Genomic DNA, 21,974 nt, shown 5'->3' with positions numbered 1-21,974 from the left:
CTTGAAAAGTGCTTTTCTTACTGGGTTAACTGTATTCTGCTTCCAAAGGTGCAGTGCTCCGTGGAAAGCATGAGCAATAATCATGGAACCATCTTCATTGAACTGGCAATCATAAAATCCCAGAGTATTTCCACCTACTTCACCTACTCGAACCTACACAATAACAGAAAACAATTTTCACTTAATAGTCCCATTTCTTTTTAAGATTAAAAAGTTTTCTTAGAAGTAAAGATAGTAAATAACACTAATTAAAGTTTCAAGTCACATACAAAATATAACAATTCTAATTTAGACATAGCTAATACCATTGCCTCACTGACAGAACTATAAGGAGAAATAGGTAAAATCCACTATTGGATTATGAGATATTTTTACATGCTCTCTGTGTAATTGATAGCTCCATCAGAAAATCAGACAAATCAATAAGGAAACAGAATTGAGCACAGCAATTAACAAGTTATATCTACATAATAAGTATGAACTACTATTCCCTGCAGAATATATATTCTCAAGTATAATAGGACCATTTTTTACAATGGAAACGGATTACAGATTTCAAGTTCTAACTCATTTAATGTATACAAAAACTGCAAATTTATATATCTAACAATACAGATTTAGGATTTAAATATTTAGTTTACAAATTCCAAATTTCTGTTCCTTTTTTTTTTTTAAAGAGAGAGAGACAGAGAGAGAGAGAGAGAGAGAGAGAGAGACAGAGAGAATTTTAATATTTATTTATTTTTTAGTTTTCGGCAGACACAACATCTTTGTTTGTATGTGGTGCTGAGGATCGAACCCGGGCCGCACGCACGCCAGGCAAGCGCGCTACCGCTTGAGCCACATCCCCAGCCCCAAATTTCTGTTCCTTAGGTATCCACATTTTACCTGTTCTAGCCAAACTCCTGACTCTTCATCTGGAGCCCAGAGAATCATGGTTTTGTCCATTGAGGCAGACAATAATCTCACTGGCTGCTGTAGAACACCATCTAAAGAATAAAAACTAATACCTTTAGGTGATTAACAAGCACTGTGCTTGTATCAGAAACAACACAATAAGCATACTTCAAGAACATTCACTGAAGCATTGTTTATAATAGCAAAGATGTGCAAATAGCATAAAGGCCAACCATTAGAAGAACAGATAAACAAGCTATGGTATATTCAAGCATTGAAATATTATAGTGCAATTTAAAAAAATAACTAATCACATGAATCAACATGGATATACTTCCAAACATTTTAAATTAAAAACATATCTTGTAAAAGAATAAAAATATATAGGTATGAAGTTTTGATATATTATAAATAAAAACAATATTATTTATTGGTATACAAATGTGCAATAAAAGAATAAACATATGCATAGGAATGATAGGCACTAAATTCAGTACTGTAGTTGCCTCTACAGAAGGATGGAAGGGGAGGTTTAAAAGTACAGGAATTATTGGTATGTATAATATCTAACATTGTTTTTCACTATGGAAAATTTGGCCGCAATCTCTCTAATCCTGAATTATCTTAGAAAGTAAGATAAAGAGCTTAGCTGCAGCTTGATGATGTGGAACTTTAACATGTGTGACTCACTTTGATTTTTAGTCTGGTCAATTGTGGTCTGGTATAAGAGCTGAGTCCAAAATAATGGCTTACTCTTGTTTTAACAGTGAAAATGCAATTTCAAATTATTAATAAAAGAGAAGACTGGACTTTGTTTTTAAATTAACCTTGCTTGAGTTCCTAAAAGTACAGCTAGTTGGTTCTATAGTGAAGAAAAGGTGAAGCAGTAACCCTTGGCAGAGTTCTATGTTAACTGACAATAGAGGGGCTTATTAGACTAGTAAAAATTGAGGTATTATGAGCTGGAAATAAAAGAAGCCACTAACAAAGGCCAAATGGGATGCATCAGAGTTGGCCCAAAGAGAGAGAACAATAAAAAATTTAAAGACAGTGAGAAATATAGCATAATGTAATAAGAGCTGAATGGTGATTCCTTGAGCATTAATTACCATTATTCTTATCTTGGGGAAGGGGATGGATAAACCATAAGGTCTGGCCTTGCTCAGCTCTATACCCAGCACCAGCTTGGGCATGATAAAACCACCACTCCATAAATGGAACTTATGAGCAAAAGAAAGAAGGAAAAAAGTTCTTACTTTTTCATAAGTATTATATCTCAGTATTATTAACTTTATTACCAAGGCAAAAGGTTCCTGTGAAAGAAGCTTGAAAGTCAATTTTCCTTAAAATCTCTTAATGACTAGGTAGAAACTTTTAAGAAATAAAGTTAATGGAGGTGTGGTAGTTTCAGCATCACAACAAAGATCATACTTCACCCAATTAAGAGAGCAATTTTCAATGGAACTTAGTGTCCACCACACCAGGAACGCAGCCTTACACTCCACCAACTTGAAAATGTATTATATCTTAAGATTTCTAATCACCCTCATAAAAATCCTCCACTTCAGCTGACAAGCTTAAAATACTGCAGGAGTTAACTGAAATGGGATCTGCATGTTTTTCTTCTTACCTTTGTAAAATGAAGGTTGCCAATGAACCGCATTTACCCAGTTTTCATGACCAGCCAACACAGTCTCCAGAGTATTTGCAAACGTTATTTTACTACCTACAACAAAAGCAATGAAGGTATTTTTCCCTCAAATATCTGCTAAAAAGAATATATGCATGACCAATTCAGTTGTGCAACTACATTTAAAAATTAGAATGAAACATAACAGATGAGATTCAACAAAAAGAACCAGTATTCTAAATTTTATTAACCTTACCCACTCTTCAAAATAATAAGAGATAAAGTTTTAAAAATGAATTTTTCTCTACCTGGTCAAATATTAAGGACCGTTTTACTAAAAAAAAAAAAACTTTTTGAAACAGCTGTTATACAGTGATTATAAAGCAAAAACATACACACTATAAGTGTATTGAAACATTACATGCACAATTTTTATGATTTTTTTGTGTCCATTTAAAAATTAGGGCTGGGAGAAGGGCACGGTAGTACATGCTTGTTATCCCAGCTCCTTGGGAAGCTAAAGTAGGAGGACTGCAAGTTCGAGGCCAGCCTTAGCAACACATTGTCTCAAAATAAAAAACATTCAAAAAAGGGATGGTATGTAGTTCAGTGATAGAGTGTGCTGGGTTCAACACCTAGTACTGCTAAAACAAAACAAAACAAAATGAAAAAACAGGGTTAGGGGTGTAGCTCAATGTTAAAAGCACTTTCCTAGCATGTGCAAGGACCTGGGTTCCATCCCCAGCACAGTGAAAAATAAATAAATTTAAATTTAAATATCTACATATACAAATATATTTTTTAAATATTTATTTTTTAGAAGTAGTTGAACAATACCTTTATTTTATTTATTTTTATGTGGTGCTGAGGATCGAACCCAGGGCCTTGGACATACTAGACGAGCACTCTACTGCTGAGCCACAACCCCAGTCCCTACATATATATATTTTAAAAGCAAACAAAGAAAGGCCAGCCTCCTTGTTTCCACACTCCTTATCAAGATACCACCTAAAATACCATTTTTAAAAAATAAAATAAATGCAGAAACAAGGAACATTAATTAAAACAAAATAATTTAAGATAATTTAAAACAAAATAATTAATGAACAATTTTACATTTGGGTATAGCTACTCATAATATTCTGGTCATATCATTTATTTGTTATCCTCACAAAACCCTATACCCAAATTTCAACTCTAATAGGCTTTATAACAGTATACCTAGGTGAACAACGCTTACTGAGAACTAATTTTACAATCTAGATACACATGTAAAAAAAAAATCTCTTTCAAATTCAACAAATCAACAGTATCTACCATGCAAGGGTAACATTCTAATGCTAGACAGTAAGAAAATCAAAATAAAATCAATTTAAAAAATTAAATAAATACACAAACACCAAAAATAAATAGATAAATAAAATCTACATTCTTGGCTATATTAAAAAAAAAAAAGTAATCCAATGTAGAGATTTAGCTAGTCTCTTAAAAATACACTCCAACAGGCTGGGTGCAGTGGCACACACCTGTAATCCCTGCGGCTTGGGAGGCTGAGGTAAGAGGATCACAAGTTCAAGACCAGCCTCAGCAACCTCAATGATGCTGTAAAGCAACCAAGTGAGACTCTGTCTCAAATAAAAAATAAAAAGAGATAGGGATGTGGCTCAGTGGTTAAATGCCCTTGGGTTTAATCCTTGATGCAAAAAGAATATACTCCAACAAAAGTATGAGTAATTCACACTATTACCTTATTTCTTTCTATGCTAAAATTGCAAATTCAGAAACCTTTTACAAATTAATTTATTGGGAAACATTAAACATTATAGCTTAGAAGAAAAATAATTTTTAAATATGAAAAATAACTCAATTTCACATACGAATAAAAACCAAAACCATATCAGTTTCAGATAGGAATCCGACACTTCTAAAAAAATGAACCTTCACATAGATGTGTGTTGAAATAGATAAAATGACTCAGCCAGTAGACTCAAGTACAGCAAATATTTTCAGTTACTCACTTCCGTTTTCAATAGTAAAAGTATTTTCCTTCAGCCTTATATTATCATCCTGAGTTTCTGAAGATGTCGATTTTACATACAACCTCCATATTCTTATCAGGCAATCTTGTGAACAGCTTGCTAGGAAAAGATCTTTACCTAATTAAAAAACAGATGGTATAATTTTTAAATGTAGATATAAAAAACCCTTCATTCATTTGACCTACATTCATTTTAATAAATACTGACAAACACAGATGCAATAATAAATGTTATTCATAGATGGTTCTACCAAGAACTTTTCAAGAATGCCTGCATGTAGACAATATAGTTGGCATCATCTTGAAACATCAACCTGGTTCATCTTCTACCACCAATTAACAGTTAACAGAGAGATATGTATCCTCTTTACTAATTGGGACAAGAGAAATATGTTAAGACATAAAGAAAACTTTAAAATTAAAACACAGGAGGGCTGGGGTTGTGGCTCAGAGGTAGAGCGCTTGCCTACCATGTGTGAGGCACTGGATTCGATCCTCAGCACCACATAAAAACAAAATAAAGATATTGCATCCACATGTAACTAAAAAATAAACTATAACTAAAACAAAACAAAACAAACTAAAACACAGGAGACTGCTTTTTTGGAAGTTACACATACTTGTTCCCGTCAGCCATACATCAGCAAAATTTCATACTGACCAAAGGCTGCCCACTCCACGCCTCTTATCCAATCCTCGTGTCCACTGAGAGAAAGCATTTTCTGAAACTAGTAAGATAATGAAAATCACTGGGCTTGATAATTTAACATTTTCACATATATTGACTTCATTTTATCTCAGTCAGTCCTACTGCTTTTATTAAGAATGCTACCTGATTAAACACAGGATAAAGCCCTCATTTGGGAACAAAAAAAATCTCATCATGTAATACTTAAGTCATTAACTGAACAACTCTGAGTTGATAACACAATATCTATAGATATCAAGTAATTTAAATGTTTACAAGATAAAATGACATGCTATGGATACAGTATATAAAAACACTGGATCCTACAGAACAGAAACTGGGCCTAGAGTTAACCAACCTAATTCCTGGAACTTCTTTCCCTTAGTTTAGGACACTCAAAGTGTAGGTAAAACTCAGAAGGATAAATAAACACTGGCTTTACTACAGGTATGTTATACCTCATTTGAAATTAAAAAAAAAAAAAAAAGCACTACCATGGCATCTTCCTTCTCTCCAGAACCAAATTACCTGATTACCTGTTTCCCCCAACAACTCGGCCTGGTGGCTAAGGCTGAAATTACTTGATGTTCAAATAAAAAAAAGAAAGACTATCTAATAGAAGAATTGTCAAGGAAAGATTCCCCTATTGGACGATTTTGGTTTGAATTTTAACATTCCTGAATTATAATTTGTAAGTAGTCCGTATTAAGATATATGACTAAGTGGATAGTAATTCTCGTCTCTTAATAAATATCATTATTTACCTGATCATTTTGTTGAACAAATAAATGAATTTTGCAGTCATCATCACCACATGCTAATATTGGTACTAGAAGAAAAAAAAAAAAGGCATGACTGTAAATACCCCATCACAAGTAGGATCACCTACATGGATTCTAAACTCTATGTAAAGTATCCTGACTTCCATTTCCCACACCACTGAACAAACTGAAAATGTTCAATGAATATCTCCAGGAATAAAATGTGATACTCAAAAACATATTAGTCAATGGTTACTTAACAAATAATAACAATAAACTCAGACAATTAGTATCTATGCTACTTATGATAGAAGGAGCAATGTAAAAGAAGCCCAAGAGCAAGTAGGGAGTCAGGTGTGCTGGTGTATGCCTATATTCCCAGTGGCTCAGAAGGCTGAGGCAGGAGGATCACAAGTTCCAGGTCAGACTCAGCAATCTAGCAAGGCCCTAAGCAAGTTAATGAGACACTCTCTCAAAATAAAAAATAAAAAGGGCAGGAATGATGTGGTGGACATTATTATCCAAAGTACAGGTATGAAGGCACGAATTAGATGTCAACATACTTTATATACAAACAGAGATATGAAAAATTATGGTATATATGTGTAAAAAGAATTGTAATGCAAAAAAAAAAAAAAAAACCCAGAGTACATGTATGAAGAAATGAATTGGCATGAACATACTGTATATACAAAGATATGAAAAATTGTGTTATATATATGTAATAAGAATTGTAATGCATTCCACTGTCATGTATTTAAAAAATAAAAATCAATTTAAAAATTAAATAAATACATAAACACCAAAAATAAATAGATAAATAAAATCTACATTCTTGGCTGTATTAAAAAAAGGGGGGGGGGGGCGGCGGCAGGAATGTGATGCAGTGGTAAAGCACCCCTGGGTTAAATCCCCAATACCAAAAAAAAAAAAGAGCAAATAGGGTACATTTTTACCATCTAAGCCAAAAGACCAATATGAGAAGCTGTTAGTCCAACTGAATAATAAATAGCTACTCTGAGCACAGCATCACTATTAGTGCAAAGATGTACAGATATGTTTGTAACTTCAAGAACTTTACATTTTACTGAAGACTGAATTCAATATTAAAACAAAGTAAAAGATCAAGTAGTAAGTAATTAAATACGTAGCGAAAAAGCTTTGAAAAGAGTGACTAAAATGAGCTATCTTTAATAAGACAAAAAACAAATTCACACTATCTAAGGAAAGCCCTAATGACTCAGGAGCAAGATAAAACCTGGATTCTTTTCTAAGGAAATACTGTGCTACCAAATGTGTTTTTAAAGGTCGTCTCACTTTAAATCAAAACAAAAACTCCAGTCACTTGGCCTCAATAAATGAAGAGAAATGAAATTCTATGTTAAAAACCAGATGCTTCCAGATCCTTCTCTCAAGGAACCCTTGCACAAGAGGGAACATAACATGAAACTATAGAGTCACAGCTTCTGCTGCAGAGTGCAAGAAAGACTGGCACTTCTAGGCCCTATCTTTTTTCATCATTCCTGTCCTAGTAACAGAGGTGGCAAAGTGAATGACTGCCTCACGTTGGCTATCACTTTTGTGAAGGAAAATGAAAAGATAGGTACAACTGAGTTGCATAGCAAAAGGAAAATTTTTCTATTTGGAGATTTTAAGTGGGCTCGACAAACTATCACCATGCAAGATTTGAAAAGGCTGTCATCTTGAGAGAAAGGCTCACATGGTTCATCTTCTGTACAGTTTCAACTTATCTCAGACCTTACCTTCTAAAGAATTAGACACTTTTCCCAAATTAGAACCATAAAACATCCATGTTCATAAGCAGCTATATCAATCTTCAGTATATATTAAGTTACTTAAATTTTCAACAGCTACAAATTTCCTAATAGCCTCCTGCAACCTTATGTTCTAAACTTAGATCATTTGAATATTGTAACAAAAGTGTTTTATCCACATCTCAATTTGTTTCATGAAAACTTTTAGATATAAGGCTGAGGGTACGGGGCTGGGGTTGTGGCTCAGTGGTAGAGCACTTGCCTTACACACATGAGGCAATGGGTTCAATCCTTAGCACTACATAAAAATAAATAAATAAAGATGTTGTGTCCATCTACAACTAAGAAAAATATTTAAAAAAAAAAAAAAAAGGCTGAGGTATAGCTCAGTGGCAGAATGCAGCCTAATGTGTGAAGCCCATGGTCTGCCACCAGTACCACCAAAAAAACACCCCCAAAAAAGTGAAAACAAACAAATATAAAATTAAGATACATACAGGTCTTTTAGGCTCTAGTTGTATGGAGATATATAAATATATTGATCTTTTATTATATACTTACAAGGATACTCACCATCAGTATTAGGCAAAAAGGATAAACAGAGAGCCAGAGCAAATCCATTTCCAAAGTTCAACGTCTGAAGGCATGTTACTAAGAAAAAATTTAAAAACACCATACCATAAACAACCATCTCTGACCATCACAGACCTGGCTATCAGCTGAGAGATGAGAGAAGTCAATCTTAAGCCCTTACTTGACCAGGTGACATTAAATGACTAAATTCTAACAAGGTTACACAGAACAAAATGACTCATAAAAATGCTTAGAAGGCCAGGCATGATGGCGCATATCTGTAATCCCAGCAATACAAGAGGCCAAGGTAGGAGGATTGCAGGTTCAAGCTAGACTCAGTAACTTAGTAAGATCCTGCTTCAAACTAAAAAATAAGATAAAAAGGGCCTGGGATATAACTCAGTGGTAAAGCTTAGAAGGAATTTACATTGTTAGTTTGGTGTAGGGGAATTTTGAAAAGATTGTAAAAGAAAAACATTTAGATTACAATTGTAGCATTCTTAAAGTTATCTGAATGTTTGAAAAAGTTGTAGGTATGCTCCTCTAGTTTTCTTTCATTTGATAATTACTATTTCATTCATCAGGATTATAATACCTCCAGACCTACCTTCTGAACCCTTTTTAAGCCAGAGTCCAACTGTGGAATCTGAAGCAGCAGAAACTATCAGTGTGTGTACTGCAACACCTGATGACCCCTTCTGGTAAACAGCATGCACTGCATAAACAGGTCCTTCATGGCCTTGGAGATGAACTTTTTTTAAAAGCTGAATCAGAATGAAAGACAAAAGAATTATGATTAAAAAGGAAATTATCAGTTTCACCTTTATTTAGCTGGGATCATAGGATTAAAGGTGCCAATTAATGTATGGCACAGAAACAGGCCTCCAAGTTGAAGAGAATGAAAACATTCAAGAAGTCTATGTTAACAGCACACAAAAATAAACACCCTTTAACTCAGCAATGTCACATTAAAGAATTGACTCTAAGAATAGTACTAGTATAGCAAGTAACAGTAAAAGACAAATGAACAACAAGGATCTTCACCACATGCTGTTTATAATAGTGAAAAATCACAAGCAACCCAAAATTATCAATAGATAACTGATGAAATAAATTAGAGTACACATACATTATATGTATACAATAAAAATGATAATATAGATAAATGTATGCCTACTAATTTAGATAAATGTATGCCTACTGCCATGGAAATATGTCCATGACATTGACATTTTTTAAAGAATATAGTCCAACTTTGTGCAATGTCCTTCTTTTTGGATTAATCTGATGTTTCCTCATGAATAAACTCGGAATGTACATTTTGAATAGATTCAGGATATATATTCTAACAGCATTACTATACAAGTGGACCATAACAAGAGGCACAAATCAGTTTGTCAAAATTTTAGTTATGTTAACCCTGTAATCTTAGTAGTTTCTTTCAGTTTTTTTTTTTTTTTTTCCACTGTGAAGTTAAAATGTTTTTGGTGATAATATGTAAATATGTTTATACCAAGTATGGCTGCAAAACAGAAAAATGGAACACAGAAATGGAAATTTGTTCAGCAAATTGATCTACTTGCCCTGCAACATTCCTTCTGGTATTCTTTTCACTGCTTTTTTTTTTTTTTTTTTTTGCTGTTTGTTTGTTTGGGAGTACTAGGGACTGAACCTGGAACCTTGGCATACTACACAGTGCTCTAAAACTGAGCTGCTTCCCAAGCCCAGGTCTGTGAGTTTCTTTCAAATGTGTAAGATTCCACTACTTCCTTTGAAAGATCTTCTCTTTAAATTGTCTGACAAAATAAGTGTTTCTTCAATGTCTGCTCAGTTGTTTTCCCAATTACTTAAGCAAAAATCTACCACTGAACAAAGTAGCTAATACTTATGCATTAAGATCTGTACACTAACTTTAATCATTAACCTATGGCTTCTTTGAAAAAATATTTCCAAATGGTTCACACACAGTACAATCTGTTTTATGCATAATTACACACAGAGAACTAAGGATCTGGAATGTTGTTATTCAGAAAGTTAACTATGCTCAGATTTTGTATAGTTTTTTTCCTTCTTTAAAATTTTCTGTATTTATAAATTTTATTTACATGAACCTATATCATTGTCCCCTAAAAAAATTAAATATAATGAAAATATTCATTTTACACATTTAGGCAGGGTTATAGTTCAAGCATCAGAAAATTTTAAGCACATGCATGCGTGTGCACACATACAAAACAGAAGTAATCTCTCAAGTTCACTAGCTTTTTAAGAAACAATGCTTACTGTTCAAAGACCCAAACCTCTTATTACACCAACTTAAACTTCCTTTTTTTTTTTTTTTGTGGTGCTGAGGATTGAACCCAGGGCCTTGTGCATGTGAATGTGAGGCAAGCACTCTACCAACTTAGCTATATCCCCAGCTCTAGATTTCCTTTGATCAGCAGTCAAAGTGCACTGAGCACCCAAGGAAATGCACATGGGGAAGAACATGTAAGCCCATAAGGAGGTTAGAGTATATGGCCCCTTCCTCTGAATCCTTATTCTTTCATCCCTCTTTTATGCCTTTCAGCCCCCTTTTTCTCCTCTTCCTCCCAGTTTGGCCTCACATTCTCCCCCTTTCTACATCTGCTGTCTGCCATCAGATATGACTGCTTAACCTGAAATCCTCTATTGTCAGGAGATAAGAGGGACAATACTGAGGAAAGAGTCTTCAAGTCTCCCCTCAAAGTGTCAAAAACAAATGCTCAAATATCTCTTTCTGGATTCTTCTGCCAAGATTGGTCTAAACAGGAGCCAAGTTTGCTACATTCCCCCACTCAAGTTCAGGTGGCTCCAAAATCTACCTCCATATCTGCCTTCTATTTTTGAGGATAAGTCAGGTTATCTAACCTACAGTTCAAATAACATGTCTACAACTGATTCCACATCGTCCTTCCTACTTCCCTATTTTTCTCTATAAAAACACCTTTCTCTCAGGGCCCTAAAAGGAAGTCACATCATTTTTCATTGTTTATTTACCTGCCATCAGATCAACACTCTTTTTTTAAAATATTTTTTTTAGTTGTAGGTGGACACAATACCCCTGCCAAGAATCGAACCCAGTGCCTCATACACGCTAGGCAAGCATTCTACCACTGAGCCACAACCCCGGGCCAGATCAACACTGTTTTGACAACCAATCAGTCAATAGTAAAATAATTTTCCTTCAAAAATATATCCCATATCCTTCCCTTTATATTTTTTCCCATACTAATTTGGCATTCTGGTATCAGATTAATCTTCTTTTGATACTCATATTCCTGGGCTTAAAAATTGTTGCTGACTTCCAAATGCATACTAATAAAGAAGAAATACTTAAAGCTAGTATTCAAATTCTGACATGATCTTCTATTGTATTTCACTAAAACTACTGTCCACAATGTATGATCTAGTAACATTTCCTAAACTGTTCCTCAGAGTTACAAAGGATGCTAAGAGATTTAAGAGATGGGGAAAAGATTCGTACATGTAATAAAATTGCTATTTTTTCCCCACCTGGATCCTTTCCATTTTAATTTCCCCCAGGGCACTCATATTGCACTTTAACACTCAACACAAAGGCCACCTCTTAAATCTTTTTTGAATTCCCATAGCACTATGGTTGTTGGGCAACAAGTAAGCACACCTATGCATGGAATCACCTGACGTGTAATTATTCCAGTTCATTTTGCCTTCAAAACTATGTACATGACTCATGAGTAGGAGGACTCTGCCTTATCTGTATCTTCTGCATGGTAGATGTTCAGATATCTAATATACCAACTTTTTTCACTTTTAATCTTTGCTAATAGATTGAAACAATCTAATTGTTCATCAGTAGAGGACCATCCACACCATTCAGTACAGATAATATCATTCAGGATTTACGTAGGCCTAAATTCATGTGGCAGTACCTGCCCTGTTAACACAGTAACAATTTTTACTACCACTGAAAACAGAACAGTCCATGTAAGAAGAGTTTGAAAATTATTCCAAAATGACATGGAATTCACAGAGATGATTGAAAGCACATTGAATATGGGGAGGAAAAAAAGAAAGCAAGCATATGAATATTGGAACAGAGCTGAATAGGGGAAGGGATACAGGGCCTATGAAGTATAGAAAATACAGCATCTGGATTACAGATAAACAAAAATGATGGAACTTCATAAAAGAAAGACAGGAAAAATGAGGGGGAAAGTTTGCAAATAGAAATGTTTCCTTATAAATGTCTACCCACTTGATTATTCTCTATTTCCCAGTGAATCACTTGATTGTCAGATCCTCCAGAAACTAATTCAGTAGAAGGAGCTGAAAAAGAAAAATCATATCTTAGTAAATATTTTTATTTATTTCATTACCCCAGTTATTTTTTTAATTCAGTTATACAAAACATAAGATCCAAATTAGAATAAGTTATACTCCATGTACACATAATATGTCAAAATACATTCTATTGTCATGTATATCTAAAAAGAACAAATAAAAAAATAAAAATAATTTTTTAAAAAAAGAAGAAGAAGAAAGGAAAACATATAAGAACTCTCCTACATTTCTTATCTGGATTCATCAAGATTAACTTTTGCCTTATGTCTTATACTTTCTAAATTTGTACATATTTTTTTTCAAACCATTAAAAATTAAGCTGCAATTAAAACTACACTGAGATTTCATCTCATACCAGTCAGAATGGCAGTCATCAAGAGCACAAATAACAATAAATAAAGGAGACGATGTGGAGAAAAAGGAATACCTTTACACTCTTGGTGACTGTAAATTAGTGTAACCACTATGTAAATCAGTGTGGCAGTTCCTCGAAAAGCTAGACTCATGTACTCATGGTATCACCGTATAACCCAGTTATACCACTTCTTGGTATTTACCCTCAAGAATCAATGTCATCATCTGGCAATATATGCATACTCATGTTTATAGCAGACAATTCGTAATAGCCAAACTATAGAACCAGGCTATGTCCATCAATGGATGAATGGATAAAGAAAATGTATGTATACATAAATGGAGTTTTATTCAGCCATAAATAAAAATAAAATTATGGTATTTGCAGGAAAATGGATAGAACTAGAGACCACTGTGTTAAGCAAAACAAGTCAAAACTCAGAAGGTCAAGGGTTATATATTTTCCCTCAAATGCGGAAGCTAGAGAAGAAAAAGGAAAGCAAAGGTGGGGCTGGATGTCATGAAAATCAAAGGGAGATCAGAAAAGGAAAGCAATCAAGGGGTGGGAGGCAGGGAGGGAGCTAGGGAGTGATATTGGCTAAATTATATTGTTATGCTGTGTATAAGTACAGATATGTAACAGCAAATCCCATCATTATGTACAATTATAATGCACCAACAAAAAAAGATGGAAAAAATAACTTGCAAACTCTGTGACTGCAAAGAGTTTTCCATGTATCTCCTAAGAACTAGAACATTTTCCTAATGTACACAATAGAATTATCACACTGGAGAATTTTAACATTGACACAATATTACAATACAATATACAGTCCATATTAAAATTTTCCAAATTATTCCAGTAACACTTTTCATAACTTTTTGTTTTAGATTTGGAATCTAACTAAGGATCATATCTCATAACAACATTTTTATAATCTTCTTTAATCTAGAATAGTCTCCCAGTTCCTCTCTTTTTTCTGACAATGACAGTGCAGACTGACCGTTTTGTAATATCCCTCAATATGGATTTGTCTGATTATTTCCTCATAATTTGATCCACACTAAACACTATTGGCAGGAATAACTTATGAGACTTTACAATCAGCTGCTGCTATCAAGCATCCAACTTACTTTTTAGATTAGACATATACTTCAAAATAGCTCTTTTAAACATTAACAATTTCGTGGTGATACAGAAAAAAAATAGAAGTTCCAGAAAATAGCATAATTTTGGCTTAGTTTACATTTTCCATTTATTTATTTCCTCTGCCCTATGTGCTAGATATTTAGGGAGGCAACAGGAAGATAGTCCAAAGATTATTATAAAATCTTTTCAGCTATAAAAAATAAATAAGTATGGGCTGGGGCTGGGGCTCAGTGGTACAGCACTTGCCTGGCACATGTGAGACACTGGGTTCGATCCTCAGCACCACATAAAAATAAATAAATAAAACAAAGATATTGTGTCTGTCCACAACTAAAAAATATTCAATAAATAAATAAATAAGTAAACAAACTCTGTTAGACTTATACTCCAGAGGTCGCAAACTCATGTCCCAACTCTGCTACTGGTCAACTCGGATCTTGGACTCCAATCTCTTCATGCACCACAAAGTCATGTAGCCATATATTTACATGATTTTGAGAATAATTATAATAAAGTACACAAAAGTAATATAATAAAATCAGACATTTTAAGAATATGAAGTAGTGTTATTAAATTTTTATATGTCCCTATGCAGTGGCTGGAAAGGATATCTGAATTATCTGGGGACAGATCCCCGTTCTTAGAGGAAATCAATCATAATAGTTATAGATTACAATGATACACAATCAATTCATTTCATGTAACCTCACTTTTAAAAAGAGATCAAGTACACAAGCCCAAATTAACATTTCATAACAAATTCCTATACAGAGAATCAAGTAGTCTTTGATGCCTGATCGTTGCAACTAATATAATTTTAATGGTCTTCACATAGGCATTAACAGCCATTCCTTGTACTACTTAGTGGTTTTTACTAACCTGATACATGACCAATCCTGTTTTACCAATTGAAATAAGTAGCTTATTAAACATTTTTAAATGTCATAGATAAAATCATAGCAAAGTCTCATTAATTCAAGAAATTCTACATTTGTGCCTAGATCAGAATGAAAAATAAACTTAATTCAGATTCTACAACAATATTACAGTACATATATTTCAAGATACTTTTAGATATTCCACTGGATTTTGGAAGTACCACTTAAAAGCAATCAATATGTTAACTAAGAATATGGAGCCAGTGAATCTTGGGGATGAAAAAAAATAATCCACAGTAGTCTGGTAATTTTCAAATATTTTGGTCTCAGGACTCCTTCACACTCTTAGAACTTTTGAGGATTCCAAAAGACTTTTGATTATATGAGCCATATGAAATCAAGACTGAGAAATTTGAAAGGTACTTGATTAATAGTTTACTTAAAAATGATAATAAAGCTCATTATGTATTGACAAAAATAACATTTTATGGGGTTTGGAAAATACCAGTGTTTTTTAAGAAAATAATAACAGAGGCATGTTTTACATTTCCACAAATTTCTTAATGACTGACTTTATTAGAGGGAAGCTGGATTTTCACAATTACTTCTGTATTTAATCTATTGAAATATCATATATGTATGGCTGCTGGAAAGCTGTACTTTGGGACCGGATGTGAATGAAAATCTCAGCTTAGGCCCTGCTTACAGGTTTTCAGTCAAAGATATGGGCAGAGCTGGGGCTGTAGCTCAGTGGTGAGTGCTTGCCTAGCATGTGAGGCACTGGCTTTGATCCTTAAAACATAAAAATAAACAAATAAAAGAATATTGTCCATCCACAACTACAAAAAATTTTTTTAAAAGATGTAGGCAATAGAGGAGGGGGTGTCTTGCCCCTCATCTTAATCAGTGCTGTGTCATCTATGTTCCAACCACCATAAAGTAAAAATAGAAGTCAAATATTACACTGGGCATTCCATTTTTCTTCTATTTTCCAACTGAACTAATTAGATAAGGTAATGCTACATTAAGAGAAGTAATGAAAGAAAAATGACTAACTATATCTCATCAGAAAACCATTAAACTGAGATTTAACAATCAGATTAATACTTACAGCCATCCTGCTTACAAATCCATTGTACACAATTAACTCGCGCAGTGTGACCATTCAGGTTGGTAACAACCACCCTTTTCTTTAAAGAAGAAAACAGCAGTTAGTAAATTAGAATTATCCTACAGAGGAATTAAAAAATTAGTAGAAATGAGATTTCAGTGTTTTTGATACTAATAAAAAGATCAGAGCTAGAGCAACAGAGCTGCCTTCTGCAATTCATAAACTTTATGAGTAAGTCATCCATTCACTCCATATCACTCTTGCCTTTCTCAACACTCTCCACATTCCCAGTGTCCTGTGCTTTCATTACACTCTCAGGTTTTCATTTGCCTAGTTCTGCTTACCCTCCCATAGGGCCCCTATCCTTCTCCTCTGGGGAACCTGTCCTGACTTTCCAGGTTAAACAACCAATCTCTTTCTTTTGCACCACAGGCTCAGGGACTATCTCTACCATGCTTACACTAATTTCAGGGTTTCCTTAACAAAAGAATCTGTTGTCAGAGAAATTCATAATGAATGTATAAAATTAAGGGCTCACTCTCCATTCCATGGTTGACCAGGTAGTAAGTAGGTTCTTTAACCCCAATGACACAAAGTCATGAGGCCACAACTACTAAGGAACTTATATATCAGATCCGTGCAAGGCATCCTGCCAGATTCCCAGCTGACCCTCACCCTGTTGCTTTTACCAAATGGTCCCACACTTGAGTGTTCTTACTTCACCCACTAGTGAAAATTTTAACTGACTATGGTGTCTACTTCTTCTTCTTGAATTTTTTAAGTTTTTCTCTTTTTTTCTTGTCTTTTCAATTCTTTGGTGCCTTCTTCTTTTTAACACCTTTCTCCGTTGTCAACAGCACTGACTTCCAGGTTAAACAATCTAGAACAGGATTCCTGTTTGTATGCCAACCAGAATCTCATGACTGGGAAAAAGGAACACAGAGGGAAATGCACACTAATCTACTTAAACATGGGTTGTTTGAGGTTGGGAAACAATTTACTGTGTTTTATCATCTCTCCCACTGGAATGAAAAATCCTCAAGAAAGGAAGCAGTAATTATTCATTATCTATGTAATCACCACCCAGCCTAAGGCTAGCCCAGAGGGTCCCTAAAAAGGTGCTGTTTCAGTATGGAAAATTGGGAATGGAACCAACATTTGACCCAGCTATTCCTCTCCTCAGTCAATACCCAAAGGACTTGAAAACAGCATACTACAGGGACACAGCTACATCAATGTTTATAGCATCACAATTCACAATAGCGAGAAACTGTGGAATCAACCTAAATGTCCTTCAATAGATGAATGGATTAAAAAAAAGTGTGGCATATATACACAATGGAATACTAGTCAGCAATAAAAGAGAATAAAATCATGGCATTTGCAGGTAAATGGATGGAGTTAGAGAAGATAATGCTAAGTGAAGTTAGCCAATCCCCAAAAAACCAAATGCCGAATGTTTTCTCTAATATAAGGAAGCTGATTCATAGAGGGGTAGGGAGGGGGAACATGGGAGAAATAGATGAACTCTGGATACGGCAGAAAGGTGGGACAGGAAGGGAGGGGTTATGGGGTTAGAAATGATGGTGGGATGTGATGGACATTATTATGCAAAGCATATGTATAAAGACATGAATTGGTGTGAATATACTTTGTATACAACCAGAGATATGAAAAATTATGCTCTATATGTGTAATAAGAATTGTAATGCATTCCACTATCATATATAAATTAAAAAATTAATTTAAAAAAGGTGCTGCTTTAATTCAGCCATAAAGAAAAATGAAATTCTGGCATTTTCAAGAAAATGGATGGAATTAGAGACTATTATGTTACGTGAAATAAGTCAAACTCAGAAAATTGAGGGTTATATGTTTTCTCTCATATGTGGAAGCCAGAAAGGAAAAAGGAAATCAAAGGTTGGGGTGCATTTCCTAAAAATCAAAGAAAGATCTGCAGAGAAAAGGGATCAAGGGGTGAGAGGTAGAGAGGAAGCGGGAAATGCTGGGAGTGATACTGGTCAAGTTATATTGTTATATTGTATGTGTGTGTGAACATGTAACAATAAATCCCATCAATATATACAACTATAATGCATCAATAAAAAATATGACAAAAGTGCTACTTGAGCATCATTCCCAAAACTTTATTTAAGCATTTCACATGCTCCACCCCCATATTTAATGAAACACTCAACAAGCAAATACTTAATAAAACCAAGTACTTCTTAAATTCAATATACTTCTGTTTTGATATATTAAAGTCCCCTAACATGGCCAACAAGTTAGCCTTACAAATGTGATGGAAGGGCTGGGGATGTGGCTCAGGCGGTAGCGCGCTCGCCTGGCATGCGTGCGGCCCGGGTTCGATCCTCAGGACCACATAAAAACAAAGATGTTGTGTCCGCCGAAAACTAAAAAATAAATATTTAAAAAAAAAAAAAAAACAAATGTGATGGAAGCAGGAGAGCTTGGGAAAAATGGAGGAACTTTGATTGGGCAAAGGGGAGGGAGGGGTCAGGAGGGGTATGGGAGCAGGAAAGATGGGGAATGAGATGGACATCATTACCCTAGGTACATGTATGACTGCACATATGGTGCAACACTACATCATGTACAACCAAAGAAATGAAAAGTTGTGCTGCAATTGTGTACAATGAATCAAAATGCATTCTGCTGTCATATACACCTAATTAAAATTAATTAATTTATTAATTTATTTTAAAATTTTAAAATAAAAGGAGGTCTGAGAGCCTGAATCACAAACCAAAGCAAATGTTACAAAACATGAATTTTAGGAGTACAATATCTCAGCTTATTTTTCTTCTGCATGTATTCAGTGTACTGTCATAACTGATAATTTGCAAAAAGTGAATTGATCTAATTAGCACTTTTATAGAGTGTTTATTTCAATAAAGGTGGAAAACATTTTGTGCTTTGTACAGGGGTATAAAATTATTGCATTATTTCATGTGTGTGTGAGAGTTTCTATCATGGAGGATGTTTTAATCAGACATCTTGATGTATTTGAAAAGTAAATAAATACAAAATTTTGCATGTATATTAAAAAACAATGTGATGGAAGGTGTTATATGATTTGGAAAAATTCATGTGTTGAAGGCTTAGTGCCCAATACAGCAATACCCAGGGGTGGGGCTTAGATCATGAGGGTTCTAATCTCATTAATGGATTAATCCATTTGATGGATTAATAATTTGAATCAACTACTGGGAGGTAAACTGTAGGCAGGTGGGGCATGATTGGAAGAAATAGGTCACTAAGGGTCCTTATCCCCTTCCTCTCTGCTTCCTGACTGCCTTGAGCTGAACACCTTTGCTCCACCACACTCTTCCACTATGCAGTTCTGCCTCACCTCAGGCCCCAAGCAATGGAGCCAGCTTACCACGGACTAAATCTGTAAGCCAAAATATATCTTTTCTCCTCTAAGTTTTTTTCTGTCAGGTATTTTGGTCAGAGCAACAAAAAGTTGACAAACACAGAATGCATGGAAAAAAATCCATTAAGCTCCTGCATGAAGATGGACTTCCACAGCTGAGTCAGTCTTTGATTGATGGTCACTATAAAGTTTATCCTTGGTTTTACCTTCTTTCTCTTGCTACTTAAGAATGCATAGCAGAGGCTGGGCACTGCGGTGAACACCTGTAACCCAGAAGCTCTGGAGACTGAGACAGGAGGATATCGAGTTCAAAGCCAGCCTCAGCAAAAGCGAAACACTACGCAACTCAGTGAGACTCTGTCTCTAAATAAAACACAAAAATAGGGCTCGGGATGTGGATCAGTGGCCTAGTGCCCCTGAGTTCAATCCCCAGTACCCGCCCCTCCCAAAAAAAGAATTTGTGGCAACTAAGAAACAAAAACCCTAAGAGATGGACAAACTCAAGACAGTGAGAAGTGAATAAAAAAACTTTCATCCAGAAATCTGAATCTACAAAGGGTATGAAGATAATAGAATTTTAAATCTAATTAGTAAGGAGTACTGAGGTAGGCTAAAAGAAAAAAAAATAGCTAAGAAGGAGACAAAAAGGAAGGACAAAGAAATATCAAAAGTTCCACGTATTTTTCCTAGTCTGTCATTTTCCATGTTAGTTCTTCTCCCAACCGGGAAAAATTTCCAGGAAAACTGTAAATCTTAAGAGCAACCATAAATTCACTCACTCATGAAAATTACCTTGTGCACTGTCAATTGGCCCATGCAATAAACAGACTAAACAAAGAGAGATACAATGTTTTAAGAAACTATAACTTGAGGGCTTTCCAACATTATCTACTGATCAGAATAACTGATCAGATAATGGAGACTATATCAGCCTAAGGATCCTAAGAACAACCACACCACCATAAATCATTCTTGTGATCACCAAACTGATGTCATCCCTCATACCTTCCCAAGTCCAACCCTCATCAAATTTTCTTTCAAGGCTGGAATTGTAGCTCAGTGGTAGAGTGTTTGCCTAGCACATAGGAAGCACTGGGTTCTATCCTCAGCATCACACAAAAATAAATTAATTAAATATAGGTATTGTGTCCATCTACAACTAAAATATATATATATGTATATATATTTTTAAAGAACCCAAAAACTCTCTTGAGATGGCCTGCTCTCTTCAGATGACAGCCCACACTCCCCCTTGATTGTGCATCTTCTTGCTTAAATAATTTGTGTCTCTGGCTGGCCTATGCTGAAATTCTTTTCCATCGAGTAGGTCATTTACCCCACCGGGCCCCACTTGTACTGAGTCAAGTTATACCCCTCTCTCAGGGAATTCCTTGGACCCTCTTCCAGTGACAGTATGGTAAGATATACACGCAGCCATTTCCTGCACTACATCTTAATGTTCAGCATTGCACCTTTTATGAGGCTCCTGTTCAGATGCAACACTCACTGTATAATCTTAAATTATCCAGAAGAAATGGGGTCACAATGAACTCTGGGTGGCATGCAAAAACTACTCACTTGAAAAGTCTGGTAGGGTAATCAGCCCCCACCCCTCCCCCACTCCCCGCAAATTAACTGACTTTAAATTGAGGGAATGCCTTATAATCAGCGGTGAGGATCCCCATTCCCTATGACTTTTCCCCCAAAATGGCACATTATGTAAAATATGCATTTCCGTAGCTAAAATATCCATATATTTCTGTGAAATTTGATACAGCAAGTCTAGTAACCAATAGTGAGGCAAATACAGAACTGAAATTGCATCTGTGGATTGATGGCTTTAACCCATACCCACATTTCAATTCTTGTAAAACCCAAAGGAATTCTTTACCAGTACTATAGTTCCTGGGAAGGAGGGCTTCAGGGCGGGGCTCACAGGCCACTTTCAGGGCACGGGCCACGAAGGCCCTAGACTGACAGTGCACAAAAAGCGGCGAGTCCCGCAAACCCAGAGGAGACTCTTCGCCAAGGCCTCCACCCCGGGCGGACCCGACAGAGAATTCGGCTTCCACTACTGGAAGTATAGACGATCCGGCGACCAGTACCCTCCGTACCTGAGGCTCATAGAGAACCACAGAGCAGGATGTGCCGAAGGCCAGAAGTCCTCCCGGCCCGGGGCTCCAGCTTAGGGCTCCCCGCACCCGGTTTGGGCAGCAAAACACGTGAGACGCCTCCAGCACTGGTGCCACCATGACGACAGCTGGTCAGCGGCCGTGACTGCGGCGCGCACTTCCGCCCAGGGAGCGGAACTACTCGCGCGGCCGCCTCTCCTGCTGGCGTCTGCCAGTCCACGTTTCGGAGGCGGCCGGGGGTGGGGC

General features: G+C 35.6%; 1 protein-coding gene across 2 annotated transcripts in view; it reads right to left on the bottom strand.

The window, feature by feature from the left end:
- The window catches only part of Elp2 (elongator acetyltransferase complex subunit 2), a 49,585-nt gene extending 27,696 nt beyond the window's left edge, over nucleotides 1–21,889 (bottom strand). Inside the window, exons 1-11 of one of the 2 annotated variants that reach the window (XM_046428341.2) lie at nucleotides 21,711–21,888; nucleotides 16,200–16,278; nucleotides 12,621–12,691; nucleotides 8,970–9,126; nucleotides 8,363–8,440; nucleotides 6,018–6,082; nucleotides 5,227–5,293; nucleotides 4,546–4,683; nucleotides 2,528–2,623; nucleotides 889–989; nucleotides 22–153 (exon numbers count right to left, since the gene is read on the bottom strand). In XM_046428341.2, coding sequence (XP_046284297.1) covers nucleotides 22–153; nucleotides 889–989; nucleotides 2,528–2,623; nucleotides 4,546–4,683; nucleotides 5,227–5,293; nucleotides 6,018–6,082; nucleotides 8,363–8,440; nucleotides 8,970–9,126; nucleotides 12,621–12,691; nucleotides 16,200–16,278; nucleotides 21,711–21,848 — 1,122 coding nt within the window. In that variant the 5' untranslated portion in view covers nucleotides 21,849–21,888. Of the gene's footprint in view, nucleotides 1–21; nucleotides 154–888; nucleotides 990–2,527; nucleotides 2,624–4,545; nucleotides 4,684–5,226; nucleotides 5,294–6,017; nucleotides 6,083–8,362; nucleotides 8,441–8,969; nucleotides 9,127–12,620; nucleotides 12,692–16,199; nucleotides 16,279–21,710 lie in introns of both variants that reach the window. The other variant, XM_046428343.2, reaches the window with a different exon arrangement.
- Nucleotides 21,890–21,974: the final 85 nt, after the last annotated feature.

The sequence above is a fragment of the Marmota monax genome, unplaced genomic scaffold (assembly GCF_021218885.2).
Source record: "Marmota monax isolate L192 unplaced genomic scaffold, Marmota_monax_Labrador192_F-V1.1 WCK01_AAM20220418_F8-fsc00031, whole genome shotgun sequence".
Lineage (NCBI taxonomy): Eukaryota > Metazoa > Chordata > Mammalia > Rodentia > Sciuridae > Marmota > Marmota monax.
Note: the sequence above shows the minus strand (reverse complement) of the source record. Positions and strands in the feature narration are given on the sequence as shown.